General features: G+C 44.0%; 1 protein-coding gene across 2 annotated transcripts in view; it reads right to left on the bottom strand.

Moving 5' to 3' along the window:
• The window catches only part of LOC8043730 (rap guanine nucleotide exchange factor 4), a 308,461-nt gene that overhangs the window by 194,645 nt on the left and 90,948 nt on the right, over window positions 1–22,868 (bottom strand). Inside the window, exon 1 of one of the 2 annotated variants that reach the window (XM_042294110.1) lies at window positions 3,779–4,118. The exons of the other annotated variant lie outside the window; for it this stretch is intronic. Within the exon in view, the coding sequence (XP_042150044.1) occupies window positions 3,779–3,823 (45 nt within the window). The 5' untranslated portion in view covers window positions 3,824–4,118. Of the gene's footprint in view, window positions 1–3,778; window positions 4,119–22,868 lie in introns of those variants that run through there. 2 annotated transcript variants of the gene reach the window in all.

Raw genomic sequence — 22,868 nt, 5'->3', positions numbered from 1 at the left:
AGAGATCATCATTCGAATTTGTTTTGTACTAAACATCCGTAACTATGGACTGTTTCTTTTTCCGTATGTAAAATACTGTAATATAATATAAATTGTGTCAAAATACGAAACCGTCTGGTGTTTCGTAAATTTTTCCTTTACGTTATTGCTTTATAAAAACTGGTTTAGTCTTGAAGCTTGTCAACATCGTGTGTAATCATTAAAACCACACTCCGAAAAAAAAATTGGTCGTACATGAAATATTAGGGGCTTCTAAAAATTCTTTTTTTGGGAAAAAACCCATAAGGGGTTCTCTTGAATCCCTTTTTTTATGCGAAAGGGCTCTTCATCGCCCAGTTGTCTTTCTAGTGCGCCAGGGGGCGGTAATTCATGCTTAAGCAAAACCGTCCTTCACGAAAGAGCTCTTGGAGCGTCAAAACACCCTTCAAAAACTGATTTTTTAAAATTTTTTTGCAGGATACAAGATTGTGTTTTATGTCCACATGTCTGTCTCTCCTAAAGGACAATGCGTCCCAAACATTCATCCCTGCGACCCCACGGATGAAAAGCCCGTCATCGACTAATCTGATCTCAACATCTCAGGATATGCATTCTCAGGGAGGAAATTTCAAGACCATAATCCAAATTTGAAAGTACTCCTAGAAATTACTGAATAATACTTTTACAAAAACAGTAGGTATACAGGGTGTTTCAACTAACTTGTGCCAAGACATAAAAAAAAACATATGGTGCCCGTCACGCGCGTTGAACAACTGCAGTATTTTTCACAGTCATGTTGAGCAAGTTAAGACATTTGTTGCAGTGTGCCAATCTGACTAATTAACCCAAAAATAATTGGCTGAGTTTTGAAATACTTACTTGTGCGCATAACCTCCACTATTAAAGTTGTAGAGCATGTTGCCAAACATCCCATCGTGGGCCGTCATCAAGGTAGTGTTCGTGTGTTAAATACTTCCAAGCTTTAAGAAAATCACGCGACATTTAAAAAGATCCCACGTAAATAAGGTGGTTAAAACAGCAGTCTGCTAAAGGGTATACACGTAAAGATAGATATATATAAATATACACACACCTCGCGAGATTTTTAAGCTTCATTGAAAGCTCCAAAAAATCAGACACACTAAGGCTACCTTGACAGAAACTTCACAAATGGATGTGTTCCTCAACATGGTCTTCAACTTGTGTACTGAAGTTTTTGCGAACAAATTTGTATTTAAAACGTTATCAAATTGATGTGTGTTAATTACCCAGTTTGATACATCGCTAAAAATGACTTGACTTGTTTACTAGGACATGCGACTTTTTATACGTCTTGGTAGAAGTAAACTGAAACGCCCTACATGCGAACGCCTTCCCGGTATTACTATAGTTATTTGTTCCGCTTCAAAGGCGCCCTCCAAAAGCTTAACGTTTCATGGGTGGTTCACCGTACTAATTTACGCTGCGGGTTGTTCAGCTACAGCCGAAATTTGTTGCCAACCTTACAGGTATACCTGGGTAAGACGGATCGCTAACAACATTTCGAAAGGCCTCGCCCAGGAAGTTTATTAACGCATACCGCAGACACTGCAGTACGATCAATCAAACATTAGTTCCTTGCTTTGTTTTCCTCTGTCACGCGTAAACAGACGCCTCAAACTCCCCATTACGCCTAGCCACGCGCGAGCATTAGTCAGATGTGCGATTCGTTCGACGCAAGAGCAGTAGGCACCAAGGTCATAAGCGCGAAAAAAAAAAAAAAGAAATAAGAATTAATTGGCTACAAGGCTCGGAGGTACGAAGAAAACAAGGACTGCTGTGCCAAACAGCCTACCGGCTCCCACTCACCCCCACACTACACTGTCCTAGATTCCAGGCCAAGAAGCATTAGCATAAATAAAACGTCAAAATGTTACACACTTGAGATAAATGGTATCAAGTATAATCGCCCACGCGCCTCAACCTTTCTTGACAATTGATTTCGACAGGGCATATTCCAAATTTATAATTTTTAAGGACGACATAAGGTTTTCACGGCGACTTTTTTCCAAGTTTCCCGGAAACCATATAATCCGCCGTATAATACGCAACAGTGCTTTGGAATTATATTTTATCAAATTTTTCGGACTAAAATTAGCCCCACGTGCATACAAAAAAACGTTTTTTTCTTTTTCATGATTTTTTTTTTGTTTTTAGATAGTCCGCAAACGGTGAATATTGCGCATCTGGTGCGTAGTTCAAAAGCAAAATATTATCATGCGCAGCACACTTTGAATCATTAGTGCAAGTCCGTCTGCTTCTTGCACATCGGTTGCCATGATGTCAAAACGACAAATTCTAAATGGCTGCTTGAAAAAAAAAAAAAAAAAGATTGTAATAGTGAATAGACCTTAAGGCATCTAGCATTGTGGTCTTCGCACTATCCTTTCAACCAGAACCAATAACAGCTCGGCTTCTTTTTGACGTCAGCGCAACTCTTGTGCATGCAGCAGACGATTTGCTCTCTGCATTGGCGACTCCAGCAAAATGGACGGCACTTAGCGGCTAGAACAGAAAGCTGTAATGACATAATCGCTCTCCAGCCTTCTCAGCCGAATCAGATATATAGCAGCGCCTAGCAGTCAAAACACTAAGCCGCGAAAAGAGCTTTAAAAACACGTTACGAAAATCGTCAATACGGCATGCGAGCTGCGTCTGCCCTTTGCGCCCCTCGTGCGATTGATTACCCACCCAAAATGCATCCGCGTGCTTTCGTTTGCCCTCTATTTCTACTGATGGCGGTGCCCGCTTGGCTGCCTCATCATCGCGAGTTACCTGGGCGTTCTCTATGTTGCCATCCGATCAGCGCGCCCCTCCTTGCGTTCAGATGCGGCCAGGGCGCAGTTTTAAGCACTTGGAAGTAGGTAGCCGTATCAAAAGCATCATTAAAATAACCTGTCAGACTTAGGCTAGGTGGCGCAAGCTATCGCCCGTTAGAAAAGGTATAGCCATTAATATCCATCTATCCATCCACCCATTCACAAATCAATGACGCCTCGTCCCAATAAACAATCCTGGAAAAAAAGAAAAAAACAACCTCGCATAGTCCCACTTGTACAGATAATCCTCGCCGCATCAAGTTCGAACTCTTTAAGCATGTGCATGGTCCAGAAACTACAGTTCATCAAAATATATATGGTATTACGCGAAGGTAACATCATAGAGAGACTACTCTAATTATACTATGTAACGTTCGTAATAATCTTAAATTACGGTGTAAACTATTGTAGATACAGATGGAAGAAACGAAACGGAAAATCACAATGTTAAGGCGTTCGATTTCCCGAGCGTTTAAAACTTTCAGACAAACTAGAGTTTTCTTCGAGGCATCACGGATCGTTTCCTCGCGCAAATCGACATGTTTATTTCATACCAAGCAGCTTGAGGTTGCGGAAGAGGGGAGGGGGATGGTGAGGAGGGCGAGGGAGGGGTGGGGAAGGCGAGGGTTTTTAACAGATTGCGTTTCCGTAGAGATATATCGGAGTCGGGACATCTCTCTCGGACCACTTCGAACGATGCCTTGAAACGCGCTTCCCGGATGAGATATCAAGCCTTCAAAAACTGTCTTCTAAATCTTAATTATCGCACCATTTGCCATCTAGAAGACTGCTGTTCTTGACGATAAGTTGCTATACTCGCAGCTCGTACTGATGACTGCGTATGAAAACTTAAGGGGGGAAAAAATATACTTTCCCGGACCTCTGGCGATGACACATAGTTTGACCAACAAAGTGTAAGCCATCAGCGGCGTATACCTCACCTGTCGGTTCACGACGTAAAATCCCTTGTTGCTACGCCACAGCATGGTCGCCGCTCTTATCTTCGTGTACCACAATCACCAGCGGGGAGACACCCCTCGAACGACACAGCAGGCGCACTCGAGCGACACAAAAACAATAACAAAAAGAAGAAAAAAAAAAAAAACGCGCATCTACAGCACCCACACCAGGCGATCACGGACGCGCGGCGCTGAAAGCCACACGGAGAACCATACGGATCTACTACTAGGGAAAGCCAATGCTGCACCACCGCGACCGGTCGCCCAAGACACAACTGACCGGTTTCTTTCTCCTGCAACGTCGAGCGGAGAAGCCGACAACGTAAGAAACCGGTGGGGCGGTGTGTACAAACACGAACTCGGAGAGGGAAAGGGCGGCGAAAGCCTATTAGATCGGAGAGAATGGGGGGAGAAAAAATCACTTTATATTCCGTTCTCCTCGCCCAACAGCGTCGATCAGCTGGGAGGCAACACTCTGCTTCACCGTGAGATGGATCACGGCGGATGATACGACCACCCCCCTCCCATGCGCGCTCCGCGCGCCGCTGTATGTCTACCGAAGGTCACGTGAGACTCCCACGGCACCGGATTGGGTGAAATGGCTTGTAGCATCCGCTGTGGTCCATCGCAAGGTTGAGTCTACCGGTGCGTAACAGGTGGCGGCAAGCGCCGCGTGCCGGAAGACTGCTCTCAGTATAGCGAGGATGACGTGCGTACACGAACACGAGCTCGTCGCACCTCGCTTTTGGAGCGCGCAAACACACGCGAGCGGTGAACGGAATGGCGCCCGTACCGTATACGGCTTCAGGACGACAAAGAGTTGTCGGTTCGTGAACTCACGGGCGCTTGCTGGGTGTTTTTTATTGAGCGCTAGCTCTTTCTTTCTTTTTTTGACAAATATGCCGATTTATCTGTACAACGTATAGCATACATTAGACGTCGCGCTCCGTGCCGTCAGAGGCACGGTCACGAAGACCTAGCTCTCAGATATATGCTTCGTGTGCACGAAATACCCATTCAAGGAACGTAGTTTCAAAGGGCACGTGCGCGCCCAACCCCACGTTTCAACCCAAGAGCGCCGCGCGTACCTCGAACTCTTCTTCCATTGTTTTGAAACCAAAACGGTCAAACTAAAAGAAAAAAAAAAAAAAGGGAATTCACATAGGCGCGCATTATATAAAGTAAAAAAGAAAAAAAAAAGCGAGATTACGAGAAAACTTTGACAAGCGAGCAAATGCTGATATCCAACGTGACAGCATTTGCCGCTTTCGGTGGGAGCCGATTCAAGCAGAACAAAGGGCTTTGTAGTTTATAGCAGAGCGGTCCGTGTCACAATATACTGATGAATGAAATAAATTCACAACTTCAAGTAGTACATTTATTTAGTTCTAGTAGTAGCATTCTTTGTTATATCCTTCTACACTGTACTGCTACTAGTACTACTACTACTACTACTACTATTATTACTATTATTATTCTACGCTCTACTACTACCGCAAGGCCCGAAGTAGGGCTGCCAACACGGAGAGATAGAGATAGAATTTCCCTTGCGGACACCTGAAGTTTCCCTATTTCTGCCGTAATTTACCTCCCTTGCCCAAATATTTATATGATACTAAATATCATATCACCCTCATTTTTACAATGAGAGATATATTATCTAGCCTTTACGCCTCGCGTGCGTTTTCCAAAAATGAGTTTATTGGGCCAAAAGAGTGGTCAAAGCAAATTTGGTGAGGGGAAGTGTTACCGGGCAAGCCAAACTGACGAATGAAACCCTATCTTCGTCTTAGATGTTATGGACGTTATGAGAACATGGTACGGCTTTAATAACTCCTTTGGCGCTTTCTATAATAGTCAATCCAAAACAAAAGCCGTAACACAAGCTAGAGTTCTCGAACACATGGAACACGACACATAGTGGACACCATTTCGTGCACGGTACTTCACGAAATATGATTAGTCATGGCAAGTCTGTATCTTGAACATGCAGACTGAATCTCCAGACATCGCAGTATTTTTTTTTTTTTTGTATTTAAGCATGTTTTTTTTTTCTTTTTTTTTATGTAGGCACAGGGGCACCCTTAGTAGCTTCGAGTTGACTGGTCCCTTCCTTCAAAGTTTTCACGGCGGCGATGAACACTGATTTTGCCAAAAAAAAAGGTGATCGAGTTCTCCTCAGTGTTGCCGATGGTCGCGCTAGAGCCACTAAATAAGCTACGCTTAGAGTATCGGCACTCTGTTCCCTGATACTGCTGCGGGCGCCACCATCTTGGTGTTTGTGCAGAGCAGACGCAACTGCCGATCTTCATATTTCAGAAGTGCGACTTCCTGAGCATTATAATTCGGTGTTAGGAAGACCACGCAATATTTATTTCCTCTGTCGCGAACTGTTTAAACATTTGTGGAAAGCGAAAAAGCGTTGTCTGTGATTTCACATAAAGCTTGAGATAACTGGCAACCATGATTTTAAAACGCAAGATGGGTAAGTGTCGTTACTCTGAAGCATAAGTTATTTAGTGGCACTAGGTCGCACAGCAAACCGCCAAACGGATGGAGGGAATAACGGTTATTCCCTCCATCCGTTTGGCGGTTTGCTGTGCGACAATTATGATTGCTGTTTTCGAGTTAACGTTGAATTCTTGTGGCTTTGGCTACATTTCGGTTATTCAATAACCCAAATGTAGCCAAAGCCACAAGAATTCAATGTTATCTCGAAAACAACAATCATAATGGGCCTATTAATTTACAGACATAAACGGCGCCCGAAATTTCCCTCAAACTAGATATTTCCCTTATTCCCACAAAGACCTGAATACTAACTACCTCAATCTGGGAAATTTCTCTCGGGGTGGCTGCCCCGGCCTGAAGTATTTGGTCTTGCATCGTAAAAGATGTTTTCCTTCGGAAACATTTTAATTGTATTAATTAAGCATGAATCTAAGAGAGAAAAAAGAAAGCGAAACAAAAACAAAAGCGAGGAAAACTGAAAGGACGCAGGAGTCCACCAATAGTGAGCGGTAGCGAGCTTGTTTACAAACATGCACAGTAACACGAGCACCGCAAAAATACGTTTCCCAACCTTTTAGAATTGCTACTGGCGACCCACTGCAGTAAATTTACAACGCCACATGAAGACAACACATAAAAGAGTATGCCCTTCGCTTTATTTAAAAAGAAAAGAAAAGTTATTTATAGACTCGTCACGACGTCGCGGAACAGGAAGAAAGGCGGCGCTATGTCTTACATAAGTGAAACCGACCATGACAAACTCACTTCCGTCCTGTCGGAAGTTCCAGCGACGACGTTGTTTTATGCGTGTCCCCGTGCGAGTGCCTCCCGTACGGAAAACTAGGACGGCTAGCTGTCGCCCGTTCTTTTTGTTAGACTCGGAAAACTCGTTTTTAATCGGGAACGGCCCACTGGGACGCCGAGCGGCGGACCGCCGACACACTGCGGCATCTCTTCTCAGCGCGCGCAGCGGACGGTCTATATGGAACTTCAAAGTCCGTACTTCGGGAACGTTAAGACAGACTACAGCGATGGAGCGAAACGATATCTCTTCTGTTGCCTGACATCGTATACCTAAAAAGCCCAGCCAACTCGCTTTTTTTAATCGTATACCATCGCCAAATATTGCTTCCGCGCTGTAGTAAGCATCAAAATTGCGGCGCCCACAAGATGATCGGGGAATAAAGAGCCGATACTTTAAGCGTAAATTTTTCTTTTTTCATTGGCTATAGTAGCAACATGACAGAAGAGAGACAGAGGGAGCGCCTTCAGCGTTTTGTCACAGCACGCCGAAGCTCCGCCAAAGTGGGAAGTTGACGCCTTCGGTATACTGATTGGCATAGCTTCAAATTACGAGGAAGCCGGGTGTCTATGCGTTTGAAAAATGAAAAATAAGAACCGTACCCCGAAAAATATAAACGGAAATAAAGGTTGCGTGTTTCGAAAAAATGCGTGCACAAGTGTATAGGTACAAGTGCACCGGGCAGTGAAACATTCCCAGACCCGCGTGAGTGCGAACGCAGCGCACAGGCACACGCAAACATATACAGGGTGTTTCACTTAAGAGTGACAATTATTCCTAAAATTAGTGTTTTCGAAGTAAAATGATAATTAATTTTCTAGGGACAAGATTGCTCGCGGTGTTAGACGTCAGAAAATGCGCGATACTTGCTAAGTCGTCCGCTAATTTACTAAAAGTGACTAATTAACTTTTAATTAGTGAAAATAGACATATGATTCTAGTTGGAATCTTTCTGAGCCTCATCGAAAAGCACCGATTCAGTAATTTTCAGAAAGACCTTGAGCGCGCGAGAAGCGTAGTAGCGCGCTAAAGTTACCATGCACTCATGGTACAGTATACAGGACTGGGGCTCTTAGAAGAGACGGAAAAATCGCGCGGGCGCCTTACCGCAACCGCTAGCCTTGTACCTACTCCACAAGTGGGAGCTTTAGTCTGCTACAAGGCTTCCCTCACGCTCAGGCTCTCTGAAAATTACTGATTTAATGGTTTCCGATGACGCTCAGCAAGTTTATAATTGAAACAATATGTATATTTTCACTAATTAAGAAGTTAATGAATCGTATCTAGTCAATTAGCGAACACATTAGTAATTATCGCGCATTTTCTCACGTCCGCCACCACGAGTGATGCGGTCCCGAGAAAAAAATTCTTTTACCTCAAATACACTTTTTTTTTTTTTTGAATCTTTGTCCTTTCACGTGAAACACACTGTAAACGTACGCGCGTAGTACATGCTCTACACATGTACTACTTTTAAACATACGCACACACCAATCCGCAGACACGCGCACGGAGGAACAAATACGCGCGTGTGCACATGCATATTATAAAGACATGCGCCCATTGCATGTTCTACCGGGTGGAGGGCCCATTGGCACTTTGACGGGACCCTATAAATCGGCTTTTCAAAGTATCGCTGTGATTTACCGTCGAGGTGGCCATAGGTGGTACATTTCGTCACCAAAGTGTCGGAAAAAAAACGCGCTTCAGCAAAAACATTTTAATAAGAACGGATTGTTTTCTTACGTACGGCGTCCGTCTAGGTACGTCGCGTTTTCGAAGTACCCAATTTCGGGACATGTTATGGTCCCAACGAGGGCTAGAACGGAAAAGTTTATATTCTAAAGTGAATACTGTTTGGCAGGGTGAGGTATAACGAAGTTGTGGAAGCCGTGAAACAGGAAAGAAGAAAGACGGACGTTTTCCCTTTCATATTGTTGCCCATATAGTATGTCTGTTTAGCAAAACCGACGGCTATCGGGTGGGAACGATTCCCTCACCAAAAACAGACCATCGTTTCACTTATTTTTGTATCCCCTCAATTAGCGTTATTAGAAAGAGTGACCAAATTATTCACCGACCACCAGCACCAAAAGAGAGCGCGTGCCGTTTTGGGGATTCCAAAATATCATCTGTTTAGGCGAGGGGACCGCGGCCGGCTTGTGTCGGCTCTTACGTTAATAAGACATCTGTCGCTTGAAGGTAGGTTCCCAATAAAAAATACTTTTATTTTTTTTTTACTTAGGTTAGTTTATTCTTTGGGAATTTGATACACAAATATTACCCCGTACGGGCACCTGCGTAGTAAACCGCCAGCGCGATGCGTTAATAAACCGATTTATGCGGTCCATCCGAAGGGCTAATTTGATACGAGATCTGTCCGGTACATACGAAGATTGCCAATGTTTATTATGTCACTCTTCGTTTCGATCATTTAAGAATAAAAACAAAAGTTTTTCTTAGCACGGAAGTTCATACTTATAGTTGTAGCATTCCCCAGTCCAGTTAATTATGTCAACGCGTCAAGCCTTATAATCGGCTGTAGACCGCACACTTTTTTTCCCCTCGTGTAAAAAGTAGGCGAGAGCTTGCCCCCCGATGTGGAAAACTCTCTTCAACACGCAGAAAGTCGATTACGTCTACTGCTCTTCTTTTCTCCTTTACCACCTCACTTCCGTTTTCTTCGTTTCGGTACGAAAAACAATACGATCTCGCTTGATTGTATATCATCTGAGCGTGAAAAAAAGAAAAAAAAAGTGTCGAGAATTGAGGAGCAAAAGTACAACAGTTATCGCTCGCGCTATCGCCCGCAAAATAAAACAACGAAAATAAATAAATAAAACAAAGAAACCGGAGTTGGGTAATTGCATCCACTGCCCCTCGCATGTGTTGCACGACGAAGCCATTTGATGAGATTAAGAGTACATCAAGAACCCATTAGCACTCATACATAAACAGCGGCGGCCATTTTCGCTTTGTTTGACGGCACTGGTAATCGCAAACAGGAGTACAGTAGCTGTAGTAACTGTTGGTACGTTCGTTGAAGGGAAAAGGGGAAATAATGACGCGTTGGGAAAAGTTCTTGCTCGTGAGAAAAAAAAATATAAAAGATAATAGCTTGTTTTCTTAAATGAATTAATTGCGATACGGAACCAACTCAACATGACTTTGCAGGACGCAAGGCGAAGGATGAGAGTATGAACAAGGTAAAGACATATAAGGGTGGTAGAGACACTCGAAGAAACTGACGTTATTTCAAAAGCCAAGACCTACACTCTAAAAAAGGCCCGTGCGTCTATTTCCCGCACAACACTCGGAGAGCCAATCACCGCAACTTACGGAGACAGCTCAGCGAATGACGATTCCAAAACATATGTTTAGACAAAAAAAAAAAAAAGAAAAAAAAAAGAAAAAAAAAAACGCAGCCTGAGTTGTGATATTAAGCAATGCAAAACGTCACGCTTGCATGGCTTAATGTCAACTCACACTGCGTTTTTCGGTCTATACATATGTTTTGGCATCGTCAATAGCTGAGTTGTCTCTGTAAGCTGCGGTGATTAGCTCTCCGAGTTTTGTGCGGGAAAGTAGACTTACGGGCTTTTTTTTAAAGTGTGTGACAACCTAGCTTGCACTCGCAAAAGTCTAGGATTTCAAGTCCAAAGGTAAATTTATGAAAACGTCACACGGAAGTTTGGCTGTTGTGAGCATATATTACGCAAACCCTAAATATCTAAGGTTACAAAGCCTGCAAGCTATATATATGTTGTCTGCTTGTATGGTTTACTAATTAAAATTACCAACCCTTAGAAACCAATCTCAGTAAACATTTCTTGAAATCGCGGCCCAAAGAGGAGTTCGAAGTTGCAGGTTACACATAAGGAATAAAGCAGGCGAATTCAAAGTAAGAAATATTTTAACAAATACTGCAAGGACGGAAAGTTATTACTAACCAGCCCAAGTTAATTACACAAGCACACACTGGCCTCAAGACGGCAAATTGAATCTAGATTTGTCTATATCCTCGCGAGTAGTGTTACCAAAAACGTTATTTACAGCGTATATAAAAACGGTAAATTCGTTCGCTGGTTTCCTATTTGTAAAAAGACTAAGGTTGCGATATCGTACCGTGGAAGCATGGAAAACATGACCCGCTGATCAAAAATTGAGAAACAAGTCAAATGTACTCTTTAATTTAATTTCTTTTCTTTTTTTGCTGGCGGGGGGAGGGGGGGGGGGGGGGGGATACGCGAGTCTACAGAACCCAGATATTCGCAGAAGAAATATAAATCCAACTTATTGGTCAAGAATGTAACATTAGTCAGGATAACAAATATGTATCTCTACTTTTATACGCTCTTACTTAAGAAAGCGGTTTTTCGTGTAGCGAGTAGCGAATTAGCCAGCCCCATTTCCATTTCATGCAACGAAAGGCGCATGCTTCTTGAACTAACTACACACGCACACCAAAAATCACGAAACAACAGGGAAACGTAAGCGTGGATGGGCAGACAAACACGCTTACAGAGATACACGTGCACGCACAATAAAGCAAGGGTCGTCTCACAGGGGCGTTTTGTGTTCAACCGATCGTGACTCAAACCTCGAAAGAGCAGACAAATCTCAAAAATAATAAAGAAAAAAAAAACATGAGAGTTTAATGTAACTGACGGAAAAACACCTTAGATTAACGTCAATCGGTTGCGCCCCCCAACGCATTCGCGCAAAAAAAGAAAGCAAAAGAAGAGACACGTTTGCACAAACAACCTCGAGTTAATCGAAAATGAGCATCGCCTGTTTTGAGTGGCGAAAGCGAAAATGCACATCGCATTCCGCGAGGTACGTTAATTATAACACGATCAATAAAAAAATAAAAAAAAAGAAAGTAAAAAAGGACGTTGGGGAATTTAGAGAATAACGAATATACAACGGACATCTAAAAAATCCCGTAACTTGAGAAACAAAAACTGTGTGCGTTGCCAACTTTTAGTTGCCAAGTCTCGCGTTCATAAGATATTGAAATGTTAATCAACTCGTCTGCGCGTTCTCTGTTATTTCTAATATCAACAACAACAACTACAACAACGACAACAGCAACAGTTTTGTTTCTTCACTCTTTAACACTTCACAGATAACATGGCCGTATACTGATGGATGCTGTGGCGCAATCTTAGGGAGGCCGCCGCGCTGCATAGATTGAACACGAGTGCTGTGGCAACATTCAGCTGGAAGTCGTGTTCTCAATGATCAAACACGAGTACCAGCAGAATGCAAACGTGTAGCCTCTTGTTGCCAATCGCTTCCCCCTCGCTGAACTTCGCTGGATGGCGTAGAAAATTTACCACTACTGCCTCGTTCTAAAAAAGGTGTCGACTAAATAAATTCGCTCCATGCAATCTTGCAGTGCCTAATACCCGGGCGAAAAATAGCCGAGTCATGACTGCGGACACAGTCGAGGCGACCGATATTGTGTAGAAAAAGACAGCCGCTACGAATGCTCAGACTACGTCCTACAGCTCAGCCGCAGAAGATGACAGCAAAGCAGAGTGCGGATATACCGGAAAATATTTTTTATTCGAAACAGATTGCGCCTTTAAAAATGCGCCTTTAAAAAAAAGGCGCATTTAGTGCTACCTTAATGCCATCTCCACTATATGTCTTTCGAGCTCGGCGGACATTGGAGGGGCAAACAACCGTAACTGTCTGGTGGGTAATAAACTAAAATTCGTTAATTTACTTTTGAATTAGTGAAAATAGACACACGGCTCCAATTAGAAACTTACTGAGCGTCATCGAAAACCACTTAATCAATTCTTTTTAGAACAACTTGAAGCTCGTGGGAAACTCAGGTGCGCACCAAAGTTACCACTTGTGAAGCAGGCGCAAAGCTAGCAGTGGCGAAACGCGAATGATTAGATTATCATCGCGTTCCTCCTGCTAGATTTGCGCCTGCTTCACAAGTGGTAACTTTGGCGCGCCCCCGAGTTTCCCACGAGCTTGAAGTCGTTCTAAAAAGAGCTGATTCAGTGGTTTTCGATGACGCTCAGTAAGTTTCTACTAGGAACTATACGTTTATTTTCACTAATTGGAGTTCATTAACGAGCTTAGTTAATTACTCACCAAACTGTGACGGTTGTTCGCCCCTCGAGTATCCGCCGAGATAAAGAAACATATAGCGAAAACGGCATTCACGTAGCGGTACAGACGCTTTTTTTAAAGAAAGGTCTGTTTCGAATAAAAAATATCACCCGGTATACTCTGGTAGCAAAAAACGGTATATTCTATCGTGCAATCAATAGAGCGTTTTAGTAGATCATTCCGATACCTCCGATTCCGCCGATACCGATAGCAGATAACTATTAAATGCATGCGCAAAAGCAGCGGCAGAGCATCGGGTATCAGTATCGGAGTCATCGGAAGGATCTACTAAAACTCTCTAATGAGGAAAGTGGCGGTCAGCAAAGCCCGCGAGTACATGGAAATGAATGGCCGAACGGCATACCGCTTCCTACAATCGCGGTTTCAAACTAAAGAATTGAAGAAAAAAAATTAAAAAGAACTGATGATAGTTTTTTTTAATTTCATAGCTACTTAAACTTTGAAATCTGGTGCGGATGACTTTCCCTATATCTGGGCGGAAGACTCGGCGTTCGATGAAGCGTAGTTCCTTTCTGCTCAAAGAAAAACACGGTTTTCATTTCTTTCAAGTCCAAGGTCTAATTTGACGTTTAGACTATATCTGTTTACGCACCTCCATTTGTAAGTAAATGTCTGTGAAACTTTTGCAAATACTCTAAATAAAAAAGTCCAATACGTTACCTGGAAATAAAAATCTAATTAGCTATAATATTTAGCAAATGTGCACACAATTAAAAAAAATCGTCGTCTGCCCGTTCGCTGTAGACTCCTGCAGGATGTCTTCGACCGACTGTTTAGAGTGCTAAGAGGCATGAAGGCACTGAAGGCCTCTTTACGCGCAATAGGCGCTAGAAAGCAATCATTCTTGTCAGTCGTCACTTTATGCTCGTGCAGCAGGTCGCGCGTCCAACGCACCTGACGCTAAGCGCTCTTTAGAATTAATGCCTAACAGTGATAAAAAACAACAACAAAAAAAACATTATCTGCTCTGACGTCTATCAATGCAACAGTAAATGTGCTCGCGTGAGTATGACATTTGAGATGCCTCAAAAACCAACTTACCTATTCGTTCAAGAACCATTCGGGTAAATCGTGAGTGACGTTAAGATTTTTAGCGACGTAAGTTATTTACACTTACTGGTGATGCGCTTTTTCCGTCATCAGCCACCCCCCCCCCCCCCCAAAAAAAAAAAGAAATAAGATGTAGGTAGCGAAAAACAAAGTGAAGGAAGCGGCTGTACCTTTTTAGTATTTTGAATGAAGTGCAAGTCAGTGTAGGATTGCAATTACTACTCGTTAACAGCAATTTTCGTCTTTTAGCTCGCGTAGACAGCGTCGTTTATGTGTTTTACGTTCTTTCGTTTGCTTGTTTGTTTTCTTCAGAATTACGCCGGAATAAGAATTTTCCCTGGCCTACGTCCTGTATTATTCTATTTCGGCGCCCATTAACGTTATTTCGGCGTCATTTTGCAACCTCTCCCGTCGTAACATTGAAATCGACTTCGTTCCATTTTTTTTCATAGATTTGTATGTACTAATGGGCACCATGGTTGCTTAACCTATACTCATTTCTAACCCTTTTATTGTTTTTTTTTTATTTGAAAAATACCAAACTCCTTTATTTTTTTTTTTTTTTTTTTTGCGCGCGCGCTTTTGATGCGCTGTTAACGAGCCACAAATGGCCTCCTAACGACCATAATCACAAACGCGCTGGCTCGTTATACCATTGCGGCCTTTACGCACGCATTCCCGACTGTTCAATATTTGCCACCGTCGCAGCAATAAACAGCGACATCAAAAATAAATATTGTGCAGAGACACAAGTACGACGTGAATGGCCGCGGAGAATGCACACACCGAACATGACATCCCAAATTCCACGCCCCCAGAATCCAGACGCAGCAGTTTCCCGAGTAACGGATAGATGGCGCCACAACATTCGCGGCTCTCGGCGCGGCTCCACTCCCTCACGTCGGCGTGCTTTGCCGCCGTTCGATTTTTTCTCGTTTTTTTTTTTTTTATTCTCTGGTATTTCCAACTCGAAATCTATGTTTCAGAAACGCACAAGAAGCAATCTCGAAACGTAAATACAACTTTAAACTGAAAAAAAAAAAAGAAAAGAAAAACGACATCGGTTAAGGTTTTGAAGCAACAAGAAGGTCGTTTCTTGTGTACAAGAGTCCCGAAAAAGCACATACGCTATCCGCTCGTTCTATTTCTTTTCTAGTATTACATCGCGATCGATATTCGATTTCAGTTCGTAAGATCGGATTGTCTAAATGGAGTTTGTATTATTATTCAATCTAACCAAACGTTCGTCTCACAGTAAAAATGTAATCCCACAGAAAAAGGACTTTCCCTTTCTATAAGATATTTACTGCCAACAAGATCGCATGCATTTACGGAATTACTTGAACCCTGGTATGACATGTGCAGTTATTTAACAAGATACAGTCGCGCACAGCAAAAACTTGCATATAGGACGCAGAAAACAATCGTGGGGTTCTGAGCTGTGCGGACATCTCTGCTTTTTATTGAAACGGATAAACTGATATTCTTTAAGACAGACGACGGAATAGAAGATGCCTGTTTCAAAGAAGGCGGTGGATCATAGGATTTGGCATCATGTGTTACAAACCTACATCACGGTACAAAAAAGGACTTCCTTAGATTACGCGGAGCGCCAGTAACTCCTACTTTTGTACGAAGCCAATCAGAGCTGGACGTATCTCTGACGTCACAGCAACCCTCGCGCAAGGGGACCGTTCGGCTGGGCCAGGGGGCGCGCTGGAGCGATACCAGTGGCGCCGCGCCGTGGCCCAAATTCGCCCTATCTTAGCCGTTCGCTCGTCCCATCGCGCTGCCAGTTGCAATGGCGGGCACCGCGTTGAGGCTTTCTGTCCGTTAAAAAACTGTGATAATTTTTTAGGGAGGCGAACCTCCGCAAAGAAAGGTTGCCTGTGTGTCAGGTCTCCAGGGTGGAGTAAATAATCCAGGCATAGGAATGTTTGTCGTTTGCGAAGTGTCTCTCGCAAGTGCAAGACAGGGTCGACTGCAACATCCGCCTCGAGATAAATGCTCTTTTTCTTTATGGTTTCGCTAGCTCTTCAAAGCCAGGGCTATTCGGACAAAGATGAGGATGAAATATTGTTTAAATTGTCTTTAAGCGCACAGCTGCGCTGTCGCATATACACCTTAAACTAGGGTCAGTTCTCGGAGTTACCGCATCTGTCGCTGCCGTCAAAGCGGTAAAATCGCAATTAATGTACGTGCGTCAGTAACCCACTTTTAATTTTATTAGTGAAGAGAGGGATCTCCAATCGACTTGCATTTGCGTTGTAAAGCGTCCCCCTTTTTTTAAACTTATTTTTATGTGACCGCAGAATGATAATTTTGAACACTGCTCCGGTTCGCAAAAATAAAAAAATTCGCGTCACTATTTGTTTTGTTTCTGTTTAGGTACAATTAAACTTGATATATATTAAGCCTGTGTGCCAGGAGAGGATCGTCAATATTCCTTCACTCTCTCTCTCTCCGCAAGAAAAGATTACTTAATTTTAAACTTCAGTCATGAATGCTTAGTTACTGGCCTTTGTGACGTGCCCTGTCCTCGTCCTTTTTATTTTGCTTTCAATTCATACATCTAACATTACCAACACACTCTGATTGATTGACCGAGGAATGTCCGGGTTTGATGTTTTCGGGTTACTTGGAAAGTAATTATGCCTGTTGTAGGTTAACCACATCATTTTACGAATATAAAAGTATAAAAATAATATAAGAGTACGGCCGTCAGTGTAAATCTCTTTTCAACTATGCGCTCAAGTCACTCAGTGCTCAATACGGGCTATGATTATCTGCCTCATTGGCCCTCATGTCTTTCGCTGCTTACTCGCCTTCTCTTGTAAGCATCAGGGAACAAATTTGATAGAAATTACTGTGAGAGCGTAGGCGAGCCCGTGTGTATATTAACAATTTGGATGAATTGCCCGATACTGGGGCGAAAAAACTAAAAATATCAACAGTGTATGAGAGATACCTCTTTCTGTCCACGGTTGATGTTTCTAGTTTTCTCGACCCAGTCTCCACTAATTTATCGAAATGAAAGATTGGCTAGTAAGCAAGGTGAGCTGGGTTCTCAAATTTAAACTTGTTTAAAAAATATTAACTGCATAATCGGGTTTATTTTGTCGACACCCACGGAGAACCATCCTAGCTATTATATTAGGAACATCTAACAACGCCAACACGCTCAAATTGGTCAACCCAAGTATGTTCTAGTGTCTAATTTTACGACGCCCTTAGGAAGTAATGATGCCTGTTGTGGGCTAACTACATCATTTTAATATTATATAGAAAAACTAGAATACAACCGTCAATTTCTTTTCAATTATGCGTTAAAGTCAGTACGCAATAGGGGCTACGATTATCTGCCTAATTTTTCCCCAAGTCTGTTGCCACTAACCCGCTTTCTCTTGTTAACATCGGGGAACAAAATGGGCGGGTAAGCAAAGTGAGCATGGTTCTCAAATTTAAAGTCTTTTATAAAAAAATGGTAGCTGCATATTCGGGTTTAGTTTGTAGGCAGCCATGGGGAACCATCGTAGCTATTATATTAGGGACTTATCGCAGAACGTCAGAGTCAAATTGCGGGCATCACGGGCGCCAGCTCATACCGCCCCAAGCAACGCAAAACCCCTGCATGCTCTCGCGTGTGACCTACGAAAAGTCCTTATAAAGGCCTGTTCACACATGCAGCGGAGCGCTACAAGCATTGCGCTAACCTCGCGCTAAGCACGTGCCGAAGGGAGCGTTCACCAGCTATGTATCGCACCGTCAAAACTGTTGCTCATGGCAGACGATAAGTAGCTGACGGCACGTGAGCAGCGCTACATCAGCGCTTCGCTGCATGTGAGAACCGGCCTTTAATGTGACAAGCAAGCGTAGCTGCATTACTGGATCACGCAACAAGATAGAGAAACAATAATTAAACCTGTCCTCCTCACAGCTGGCGATTCATGCTTCTGGCGATCTTTCTTGGATCACCTCCCAGGAACCAAACAAAACTTCTCAGGAGGCAAATATCTTTCTGTGACGATGCTACGATGCTGTGACATTTGGGTAACTTTTGCATTCGGTACGTTACTTTACAAAGCGCGAGGCCAGCACAACAAGCGCACCAGCCGCCCGCGTCGTCTGCTCCTCGTACTTCTAACAAGTATCGGCGCGCCTCGCCAGGGGGAGGAGTGGCGCTGCGTATGCGCGGCGAAACTTCAGCCGCACAGCCCTAGAAGCAGACTAACTTGCGTTCCGCATACACTCTAAAAAACGTCTCTGCGTCGACTTTCACGCACGACACTCGGAGAACCAATCAGCTCAACTTACAGAGGCAGCTCAGCGAATGTCGATGCAGAAACATATGTTTAGACCAAAGAACGCAGACTGAGTTGTGGCATTAAGCAATGCAAGCCGTGACGTTTTGCATTGCTTAATGTCACAACTCAGACTGCGTGTTTTGGCCTAAACATATGTTTCTGCATCGTCATTCGCTGAGCTGCCTCCGTAAGTTGCGCTGATTGGCTCTCCGAGTGTTGTGCGTGAAAGTAGACGCACAGACTTTTTTTAGAGTGTGGTTTCCGACCGGTAAAAACGGCTATGTCCACGCTTCTTATTCCTTCGCGATTCCTTCTTCGGATTTCTTATAAGCAAGTACCACAATCCCGTAGGCCACGGGGACGATAACAACATGCTCGAGAGTCGAGATTCGCCGCGAAGTGCATTCCACAATTGGTGTCGGCGACTCTATAATATATCAACGCATAAACCGGGCATGAGATAGGCATCGAGCTTGAAAGGGACGCTCAAATGACGCTCGAGTTCACGGTTGGCAATAGATTCTTACTGTTGGTATCCTCTCCGAGCTGCTGTTGCGTGCGCAGTTATGCGTCTGAGACTTTAATTTGACTCGCAGCGGCACTAACCAATGCAACAACCCCAGTAAGTACGAAACCGGTGGCCACGCCTCGCAACAATTGTAAACGACAAATCACGGACAACTTAAAAAAAAACGAAAAACATAATGAGACGCTAGGGACCCGCCACATCCTGTGTTTCTTAAGCTGTCGGCGAGCTTACAGCACCATACTTGCTTCGTTTGAAAATATCCCGTCTCACTGTACAGGGAAGCGGTTCGCAACGCCGTAGAAAGTAATTGCGGCCTTTTTTTTCTAAAAAGGCACCTCGCGAAGCAGTGATTATACGCAACACCGCTTTCGTATATCCAAACTGGGCGCAGTGCGAATGGAACTCACGAAGTTCCTCGTGAACAGAATGTCAGGGGGCAAGCGACCTGGTGATAGTTAAACTCGACAAACTAAGCAACTCGAGACCAGGCCACGACACGACACGACAGAAAAATGTCGTGTCGTCCCTCTTTATCCCTTGTCTCGATTTGTTTTTTTGTTTAGCATGTTTACAAAGATCGGCAATTCTCTTTGCACGGAGTTGTGGACATTGCTGTGCAACAGAACTGCCACGCCTGCACGCACCAGCGCATTACTAAGCCGGTGTCAGCCTGCCCGGACAATACAAAATTCAACGATATACGCTGCGGACATCATGACAGAACTAGAGAGTGTTAGCCGTACCGTTTCTGCTCATTCCATCATCATCATAATGCCTTTATTTGTGCCAATCAACAACCAACAAAGGTCTACAATGTGACACAGTGAAAAAATTGCACAGCTGTAAAACATGCTCAACTGATAAAACTAGCATGTGACAAAACACGACCGCACATTTTTAGCGACGGAAAATACCGGAGGGCCCATCGTACCCATAGGCCCTCCGGTACGAACTGGCCAAGTGCGAGTGTTCTGCGGGCTCCCATGCGCAGTTCGTACCGGAGGGCCCACCGTATAGCGTATCGGATGTGCAAACACAGTCCCCTAAAACTCCCTACTGACCGCGGCTTTATACGGCGTCGGGAACGCGTGTTCGACCAGAGTGCTTGGCGTCTTATCCGGTGCACGGATCGAACGCGCTCCCCAAGTGGCAACAAATGACGTCAAAGGAACGTTTAGTCGTATGCCATCGAATGTCGCGATTCTGGCGGTTGTTCGCAGAAGTTACGGCAAAAATGCACGAGCGAACGCGAGTGTCGCCGTCGTCGCGGCGTCACAACTCTTGGCTGCTGAATCTTCCACGAATCGCCCAGCTATATACGCGAGCGACATAGACCGGAACAGGCTCGTCTGCGGCGCATTCACCTCAGCCTCCGCCAGGATCGCCGCAGGCAACAACAGAGTGACCCTTAAATGACGTCATCGGGAGAAAATCGAAGGTTCAGATTTTGAGGACAAGGTGAACCGCACCATTTAGAAACGCGCTGTGGGCACCATAGTAAAATCGAACACGCCAAAAAGCGCGGCTTGACTTTTATCTCACCGACTGACATTAGGGGCTAGCAATCCGAGCCACGCGCATCTCTCGTTTAGAGTTAAAAGCGATGCCACCGTCCAAACGCATCGGGGGACGACAGTCGCAAGCGTGCCGTTCCGGACGGTTTAACTCTCCGTCCTGCTGACGTGACAGAATTCGACAAGCCAAAGCACGAATATACATACGCTCGTGCGTGCCCGGTCTTTGGTGCCGTATATATTTAGATCCACGCGGCCAAACGAGCCGCCCCCGCCGGTCGCCGCGCTTGCAATTCCAGCGGATCCAGTTTGTGCGTGTGCGTGGAAGAGCGTATATAGAAGGCTATGACCGGGTGGGTGGGTGGTCGGGCACGGTTGTCATTAGATGCTAAACATTTTATATCCGGTGATATTTGTAGTTGTTCTTTTTTTCCTTATACGTTGACTTTCTCGCTTTTTTTACGCTATTTTTTCTTTCCTCACAGCGTATCTAATAACGTGAGAAAAAAAAAAAAAGAAGGCGAGCAGCGAACGAGCGCTAACGGTGAGTATAATTAGGTGATATATTCATAGCGCGCGTTTGCTATAGCTGTTTCTTTTTTTTAGAACAGTATCATCAAAGAAAGTCAAACAAAGCTACATAGGAAAATATATAAAGGCGTTCATGGAAAAAAAAAAAGAAAAAGCTCGTTAAAGGGAGAGCTTAAATGGTACACTAAAAAACTAACGTGACCTGAATGTAACTGCTGAACAGCTGACGACAGCTATGTCGTCACTTGTTCAGAACGATCTCGCCAATTAACAGAATGTAGTTTATTCTGGGGACAGACTGAACGTAATGTCGCCATAATAATGCGGCAATGTTCCAAGTGTGGACATGCGCACACGTCCTGTGGCTTTTTTGCACAAAAGAGAAGATGAATGGTTAATGGAAGACAACTAGCGTCGGCAACTGATTAAGATAAAAATATAGATACTTTGGAATAACATAGCTATTGATTACGTCCAATGAAAGCCACCGAATCCCAGGAAAATACCGCTGTTGCCTTCCCTGCCTGCTAGGAGGACACAAACAGCTACTAATATACAGATGACCAAACTTCGCAAGGTGATTGGCTGATTGGTCTGAGTTGCCATGGCCAATCACCATTTCGGTTCATTCACATCTTCAAAGCTTCGAAAGGGTCGTCAAAACCAGTAGCGCCAAGATCACAGTGGACCATCGTCGTACTGAAGGAGTTCCTCGCCAAAATAAGGGTATTTCGAACTGTGTATGTTACCGACTTACCAGTCCTGCTTATCTCCACAGCTCTATTAAAATTATACAGTAGTTCTTGAATGTTTTGAGAAAGGAAAATGATTTTTCAATGCCGCCAAACACTGACGCCACATGTGCTGGCGGCACAAGGATGTGCGCTTGGTTCGCCGGTGGGTGGACAGCAAAGTCTCGGTATTCAAGAAATATCTTTTTAAAGCAACCTGTCACGGGGAAATTGAATCGGCTCACCACGAATGGAGAGGTCAAGGAGAAAAAAACTGCTCATTTCATAAACCAAAATGGCGACAACGGGAGCTTGGCGCTACTTTGCCAGGGTCCAGTTATTTTAGGTTACAGGAATGAACACCTGAAGACCGAAAAAGGTTCCGGCTCGTGGATTTCACTTGAGAGCACTCGCTTCATACAGCATGTCAACTAACGCTTCTAAGGCACCTGATACGGTCAGCAGAAATCGGTTTCATAAAGTATCACGCAGTAATTTACTTCAGAGGTGCAAGCTGGTGGTGGAGGTTTGGGGTGAAAAAAAAATAGTTAACCCGTTTAAGAAATAAACAAAAAAAACAGAAACTTGTTTTGGGCAATCTACGCCTCCACTTCGCAGACAGCGTGTAGTGAGAAGTGCTACCAACAGATGGCGCTACCAATACACGAGACGCTGACGAGAGGCTGCGCCGCTGTTCTTGGAAAAATCCTCTCGGCACAAAAAATGGGTGAGCAAAGAAATCAGCCGTTTATTCGCAGGCACTTAGGCTTTAGGTCTCTTGTCAGAATGGGAAGTAGAAAACAAACGCCAATAAAGGACACCACGAAGAACGTTCATCGCAGCTTGAAATGTCCTCCTTACAAGTCGATGCACTTCTGAAGCATTTGCTCATACTCTTGGAAGACGGCTTGACGCACGCTGTCGGAAAACATCTTGAAGGATGC

This window comes from Ixodes scapularis, unplaced genomic scaffold, assembly GCF_016920785.2.
Source record: "Ixodes scapularis isolate PalLabHiFi unplaced genomic scaffold, ASM1692078v2 PGA_scaffold5__190_contigs__length_132052651, whole genome shotgun sequence".
NCBI classification, from domain to species: Eukaryota; Metazoa; Arthropoda; class Arachnida; order Ixodida; family Ixodidae; genus Ixodes; species Ixodes scapularis.
This window is presented reverse-complemented; position numbering and strand designations above follow the sequence as displayed.